This window comes from Limulus polyphemus, unplaced genomic scaffold (genome assembly GCF_000517525.1).
Source record: "Limulus polyphemus unplaced genomic scaffold, Limulus_polyphemus-2.1.2 Scaffold2110, whole genome shotgun sequence".
NCBI classification, from domain to species: domain Eukaryota; kingdom Metazoa; phylum Arthropoda; class Merostomata; order Xiphosura; family Limulidae; genus Limulus; species Limulus polyphemus.
In genome coordinates, this window is record NW_013667720.1 from 197,859 (window position 1) to 206,049 (window position 8,191).

At 30.7% G+C, this 8,191-nt stretch overlaps 1 protein-coding gene across 1 annotated transcript; it reads left to right on the forward strand.

Moving 5' to 3' along the window:
• The first annotated feature begins 636 nt into the window (after positions 1 to 636).
• Positions 637 to 7,871, forward strand: LOC106465979. Its single transcript, XM_013926228.2, has 2 exons — positions 637 to 3,191; positions 5,058 to 7,871. Exons 1-2 carry the CDS (start codon positions 1,308 to 1,310, stop codon positions 5,265 to 5,267), a joined length of 2,094 nt encoding a protein of 697 aa, XP_013781682.1. The 5' UTR covers positions 637 to 1,307; the 3' UTR covers positions 5,268 to 7,871.
• Positions 7,872 to 8,191: the final 320 nt, after the last annotated feature.

The following is an 8,191-nucleotide window of genomic DNA, read 5'->3' on the forward strand; positions in this document are numbered from 1 at the left end:
GTTTTATTTTTCGACGATAATTTGTTTTCAATTCTTTTACTAGTACCTTTCTTTGACAGCAACGATAAACAGAATAGCTTTGGCTATCTCTGTTCTTTCTATACTTCCAATCGAACATGAAACGAAGAGCTAAGGTTGTTTTTTTGAAATTAGAATGTTGTGAACTATCTTTCTGAGGTTTTAACGCTGGTGGTAGGATATGAAGCAATTCCGAAACATTCGTAATTAAATATTGTTTTATTACTGTGTTTTTAATATTCATAGTAACCGCAATATTAGAGCTGATTGTTGAAGCCATTATTGGAAAGATATTCGTCACAAAACACGTCAACTGTGATGTCATAGCTGATGCAACTTATGAAAAATAGTTCTAATGTAACATTACTGTATACAAATTTTAGGCTTCAATGAAAATACCATAAAACCTACGACGGACTTTGGATTAATTAGAGTTATTACTCAACGATTTACATTTAAAGGATGGTAAACAGTACTGTCACTGAGGTAAACATATCTGGATTATGTATTCATCCACTATCGAAAAAAGTTGGTTACGTGACTACGAACGCCATTATGTTAGCAACATGTACAAAACGAGGTAATTACTGTGAAAGGAAACTTGTTACAATGGTGAGAATAATGTGCAATGATAGTTTTGGATATGTTTTCATATTTTATGTGCTCGAGTTTTTGTTTTTGGGGAGATATTTGTTGAAAATTAAGTCTTGGTGTCAAAATTTCTATCAGCACGATATTTGCAGTCAGTTTTTTTCGAATTTCTTAACTTCCAGTCGCCATTATTTTGTGAAGCCTAACTACCATAAGTTGAAATACGATCACATTGGAGACCTATTTCGATTAAGAATTTGGCCTGTGGTAAAAAGAACGAAGGAATTTAACTCATCCTTATGGAACTTGTATACAAGTGTAAAAAACGTAAAACCTTTCAAGAAAAATATTTTTCAAGTTAAAACTTATAAAGCTCTGAATATTTTGTTGTAAAAGTTTGGCCTAATGCTTATCAATATCATTGCTTAACTACTGTGACTGACTAAACAGCTGGCAAAGTAGCATTGGTAATAATACAACACATTTCTGAAAGTTATGAGTAATAGTACTAAAAACTACAGTAACTTTGTTTGTTTGTGAACTGTGAAGCCACTTAATTTGAACTTTAAGTTTGTTGGTTTTAATTGGTCAGTTTGGAGTGGAGTTAATCACATGCTAGTTTTCAGTTAGACAGCTATTGCTAAGTCTATAAAATTTGTGTGATAAAATTTAGCTTATGCTACTGCAGAGTCATTAAGATGCATTGGTTTGTGGAAGACGGAAATCGTAATCATCAGGGTGCTATGAGGTATTTGAAAAATTTTGGATTACCAACAGAAGTAGTTAAATTATACCAGTCATTTTGGACAGGAGAAAAACACAAAAAGTTTGCTGATATTGATGTAGAAGTTCCATTGAAACTTGATAAAATGAGTGTTATGACAACTGAACAAGAAGCTGGAAGCCCAGAAGTATCACTTGTACAAAAGCCAAAATTGAACTTTAACTCAAAGTGTGGTTTCAGGACTAACACAACTTTCTGTGGTGAAAATATATTAAAAAATCATACATATAATATAATGAAACCTCATCTAGTGTCTTTTAAACCATTTTTGATTGGAGGATTTGTTGGGAGTAAAATTCAAAGCTCTCGTGAAGAATACAAGGTTCCCTTTGAAAGTTTGTTGGAACAATTCTTATCAATGATGGTTATAATGGATGCAAACAGAAGCTTTCAGAAAACCAGTTTTGCAAATAACACTCAGGAAATTAAAAGTCCTGGTTATATAGGAACAATATCTTCAAAAGAAAGACTTTTAGCTTCTCATGGAATTACTCCTCTTAGTATTAGCAACCCTAGTGAATTGAGAACTCTTGATTTTTCCTATGTAAATGGTATTAGTAACAAAAAGAATATTCAGACAAGAACAATGAATGGAAGAACTCTGGATGAAAGCTCCACAAAAGTTTCACAAATGGTCAAGAGACCAACATATGCTGCTGTAACAAAAAGTGAGAAACAACTAAAACCAACCTACGCCTCTGTCACTAAAATTAATGTTCCAAGTGTTGTTAAAAATAGATTTCTTTCTTCTACAAGTTATCAAAGTCATCCAGTTGATAGCTGCTGTAAAGAAAGTAGTGATATAATGGACCATTCTGGAAAAATGAGTAGGAAAAGAGAGATGTGTGAAACAAATGTGCCCTGGAAGGAAACAAAAAAACTTGAAAATTTCAAAGGAAAAAGATTGCTTGATTTTGAAAAAATTAATTTCAAAAAAGAAGACACACAAAAAATTATTAAAACTAATGGTTTTCTCAGCAAAAGTAAAGACAGTAGTAATCACCTACTGGATGTAGAAAGTAATAATTATTTCACAGAACATGACACTACCAGTTTTAAGTCAGATGTTGAGAATGTTGAAAATTTTAGTAATTTGTCTCTAAGTGGTAGCAGTGCTGATACAAGAATTGTAAAAAATGAAAGTACACACAAGACTTGTGATGTAGAAAGTGAAAGTGATAAAAAATCCAAAACTATGTCTATTATAACAAAAATGGGAACTGTAAATGATATTAGTGACTGTTTTAAAACTGACAAGTCTTCTAGTCAAGATTGTACATTTTTGGACAAAGGTTTTGATAGTCAGATTCAGTGTAAACCAATTGATGAAGATTATAAAGTACCTACAGTAAAATATGTAAGTGCTAGCAATAGTAAAAGTAAATTTCCAGTGACGGTTTATGAAAATTCTACTCTTGCTTATATTCTTGGTGGGAATGAAGATGTGGATAGTGATACAGATAGTTTTTCAAGTGATTCTGATGGTAGTTGGTATGAAGACGATTCTCTTGAAGAAGATTTCTTTTGTCTATCAGAAATATCTTTGGGTCTAATGCAAAGTGAAGGGCTATACCTAAATAACTGTGCTGATTCAAGTGCTTCAGTATCCAGTAATAAGGAAGGGTTGATAGCACTTGCTCTGGATAATGCTTTGTGTATTAAACAAGAATTTAAGACACTAGAAGAACAGCATCTTGAAAACAGAGAAAAAGAAAGGCTCAGACAGGTCAATGAGCAGTGGAAAGAGGCAATGACAAAAGTGCCTGATAAACAAGTACATAAACTCAAGTCTAAAAAGGTGAGTGTAAAATAAAGTTTAGATCCACTATTAAGGAACAACAAGTTTATGTGGATACAAGTTTCGACACTTTCACATTTCTCTTCAGTCCAACCTGGATTGAAGGAGACACACTGTGTTAATAAAACTATGGAATTTACATGTTTAAATAACTATTTTAATGAGATTCAAACTTTGTCATACATTTTAAAGAATAGAAAATTGTGCATTGTAACACTTGCAATAGCAAAATGACTGGTACAAGACCAATTTTACAGTTAACAACAAGGTCATTAATTATCCTGTATTTCTAAAAATATTTTTAATGATGGTAAGAATCTGTGAATATTCCATCTGATCTGTGTACTAACAATTTTTCTAATGCCTTCTAAGTTATACTAGCACACAGCAATTTGCTAGTATTAATTTTGATCCCTATAAATAGCTGTAGATTTAAACCTGTATAACCTCAAATATTAGTTTAAGATAAATTTCCAGTCTTACAAATTCAAAGAACAGCAAGCTTTATTAAAAACTTAATCAGCAGTTCTGATTTCAAAATGTTTAAACATAATCAGTATGAGAAAAAATTTGTTTACACTACCTAAGAATTCACTGAATGCTGTTTTGAAACATGCACTACAGTTGTCCACTACAACCAAACTGTATAGGAGAGCCATTACATTTATACTAGTACTCACTGTCTAAAAAAACTGACTTGCATATTCTTTGAATTTCTGAACCCATTAATGAAAACTATGGAGTTTAATTTGCTTTCAATTTATACTCATTTGTATTTTTTTCTGGTACAACGTTATACTAAAGGCAGGCTAGTTGTACAAATGTGATTGTAATTGTGTCACATTTTCATTTCTAACATTTCTCATAACCATATTTCATTGTTATGAACTTCCTAATTTGGTGTATAAGATATGAATTGAGTTTGCAATAGTGCATATATATTAACATAGTATGTTTAGGTGTTATTGACTACTATCTTCTCATTATAGTATACATGAAATTGATGTGTATTTTAGAGTGTTATATAGTACCTTATTCAAATTCATGTTTCTTTTGAATGTAACCACACTTGTACATGTATCAACTGTAAATTGTGTCTGTCCATTCAGTTATATTTTTACAAATAGTGAGTTTTTTGTAATTGTATTCTGTCTCAGACACTTTGATATATTCCATAGAACTCTGCTTTTGGCAATAGTAGCCTTCTGGAAAACTCCACTATTTTATTAAATAAAAAAAGCATAAATTTGTCTGGCATGATCCTCCCCTCCCCCCATACTTTCTTACATGGTGCAGCTCCAAAGTCTGTTATTACTCCAGAATTTGTAGTTTGATTGTATTATAACAGTGACATCATTGTGATTGGTTTTCAGTGGTAACAGAAAAAGGGCATAAGAAAGTGAGATTTAGCCACAAGAGATCCCAGTTTTGCCCCTGAAGAAGAAAGGTCCACCTTTCAAAAGTGCTCGGGTTATAGGGTTTTTATCATTTTGTATGAAGACTTCTTGAACTTATGTATTTTTATGACATAAATGAAAGGAAGGAGTAGAGACATGAGATAAGAAGTCTAGCAATATGAGAGTTCAACATCTAGTTAAATTTAGTATTACTTTGGATATTTTTAGTTTTGCCTGCCAACAACTTTTAGGACTTTCAACTACAAAGTTCAGTCTAAAGTCTAAAAAATAGCAACCATGAAATGTACATTTTCTGTAGCAAGTTTGCATAATACTTCCCTGCTGTACAAATATCTTCAAATAGTTTAATATATCTGCTACAAACTCGTACACTTGCCTTACCAATTTCTATTATAACTGACTTTCATCTGCTGTGGATTTATATGAGTAAAGTGGTTTTGTTTTGCAGGTCCATTTTGCTCCAGAGAAAAGACTCACTCGTGTTCATGAACTAAAAGATGTGGCAGAGTCCAGAAAAGGTCCATGGGAAGAACTTGCAAGAGACAGATGCCGTTTTCAAAAAGTGATACAAGACTTTGAGAATATCATCTCACCTGTCCTACTGCCTTGTCATAGGGAAAAGATGTATGATAGGTTTTATAAAAATCTGGAAAATTGAGTTGTCTGTAATTCACTGGGGAATGAACATGCATGTAGAAAGTTAGAAGTGTATAATTTCTTTTCAGGCACATTGTGCTGCTATATTAAGTGCAAAGTTTAACTTTTAATCAGAACTGTATATTGCTTTAGAAGTAAGGCTTGGAAAGGTTAAGGAAATGTTTTTGTATTTAGTAGATGAATTCTTAATCATTTGTATGTACTAAACTGACAACAGTAAAAAAAATGGCAGCTCGGTTCAAAACATTATTATGTAGACTACATTAATAATGAGTAACACATGTGAAAAGTCCAATGTTAAGGTTTAATTGTTCTATATTTTATTTATTTTCAAAAAGATTTACATGGAGATATTGTTCAAAGTGTTCCTGTTTAAAAAAAATACTGTTATGAGTAACATAAAATGTGTTTCATAATAATTAAATTTCATTAAAATGTAAGCATTGTATTAAAACAAATGTACCTATAGTAAATGAAAAATTTATTGGTTTCTCTTTTAAGGGTTAACTTCACACTGTTAAGTTGGTGTACTCATCATGAAGTATGAAAATAATGCAATGTAGAGATCATTTTTAAACATATGACATTATTTCATTTATAATTTTCGATTATTTTCAGAAAATAGACCATAGTAAGGTTTGTACAAACTAAATTTGTTGATGTAAATAATATCTAATGGCATTCAGTAATCTCTGGATTACATACATTCATAATTTACAGAATTGAGAAATTATCTAGCTGAATAGTAAGTGAAATGTGCATTCTACCAATGATTGGATACATACCATGGACATTGTCTTGTGACAGTCTCGTGAAGTTGCTGCTGCTGGAGCAATGTGAAATACATAAAGTACCTAATATGACTAATAAAAGCTCATCAAGCTTTTTTTATATCAGAATTAGAAGTCTTATTCTTAATGACTTTTTATTTTCTGCACTTCCAGTGGGTTTTAAACATATTTTTAAAGTTGTAGAGATCAGTAAGCTTCAGAATGCTATCTCGCCCACATACGTATGTGCTTCTAGGTTGGGTTACATATCACTAGTTTAGATAGATAATAGGGAAAAATACCTAATTACAAAATATAAGTTATACTTCTCAAATTATATAAAGGTAACAATCCTAAAATCTGAAATTTTGAAGCATAAGGAAACACATACTATCATTTCAAACCAAAGTTAAAGCAATAAGATTGATAAATAGATTACAAAATTATTTTGCACTGTATATTATGTAATGTAAGTAACTGAAGAAAATTAAAAATGTAACAGTGGGTGATGTTATGCATTATTAAAACAAATTGCTTTAATAAAAATCTTCATGCTTATAGTATATGATGGTTTTCTTCAGCTGTTTTACATACTATAAACAAACACATGCACCAGATTTTCAACATATATTAGCTTTGACATTGAATAGATTCATCACTGGGATATACCCATTCTAGAAGTGAAAGGAAGTTTTCATGTTGCTTCTAAGCCACCTTTTATGCTTATTTAAGACTATTACCATTTGAGTATCAGTTAAAACTGGATAGAATTTATTAGTAACGTGAATATTTTATAGGAGAAGTATTTGTCGTGTCTTGTAATATCAACTCGAGTTTTGAAAATCAAGAGATTAAGCTTTTTCTAGAAATCTCATTCAAAGCACTTAACATCTTCAAGGAAAGGTGGAAGAGGTCCATTCAGGATTAACACCAACCTATTTTGCTTTTATGTAATGCTGTTTATACATTATGGGTTCTGTCAGTAGATACCATCGTCATTTTTTGGGCTATCAGTGTTAACTTTTGTTTGATAAGGAAATGTGATGTCTGTTGTTAAAATTTGTTACAGATGAAATGTTACCATTCACTGAAAGTATTCCAATTATAGGATTACTCCTTGTATCTTATGATGTATAATATTGCAAAAATAGCTGTTTTTGTAAATAAGTAAATGTCAGATAATTCTCAATTTGAATTATGATTATTTCTGATAAACTTAAAAAAATAAAAGTTGTAAAGAACTCATCTCTCTTTTTTTTTTTTACACTTTCATGCTGTTATTTATACTCTGGTAGTTATTTAATACAAAGATTTGCAAATATAAATTTTGGAATGAAAGTAACAGAATACCAGTCTGTGAAAATTAATATAGAAGTTTCCTAGATAAGAATATAGTGGATTTTATTAGACTGTTTTCTGGGATTTTGTTTTCCTTTCTCTCACTTTAAAGGGACCAAACATTTATTGATTGATATTTTACTGGATCAGTCTATTTGATTGAACTTGATATGAAAAAGATAAAATCAAATTTTTGCAACTGTGTAATAGAATATATGGAATAGTGTTAAATTACCATGAACTGGTAAGTGTAAAATAGGTGGTTTTATTACTTTGAGATTTTTTTCCCCCTGATTGCGTAGTAAGATATAACATTTTAGGATGTTAAACAGGAAGGGAAAAACAGCTCTTGTAAGTTCATTGTGGTAAGTGATCTTAATGTTTGCAATAAACATAATTACATCAAATTACAAATTATTATTTGGAGTACCTATAAATTGAGGCAGTTTGAGAGAGGGACTCATAATTAAAAGTTTCAATGAAATCTATATCCAGTGTGAAACAATTCAATATTGAACATAAAGATTGAAACATTGTTTATACACAGGTTTGGGTTAAATGCAGCTTTGAAATTAAAATCTCATTTTGAAATGTAGTGAACAGATGGTATTGAATATTTTTGTCTCAATTTTCCTGTTTCTTATATCGATGTTTGATTTTGTATTTTAAAATTGACATATTGTAAAGGGTAACTAAAAGTTTTGAATCTAAAACTGCTAATTTTTAAAACTGTATTTTGTCTAATGGATGTATGATAAATCTTGTATGAAAAATCTAGCAGGCTTGACATGAGATTTCACTACGTATAATTTGTATC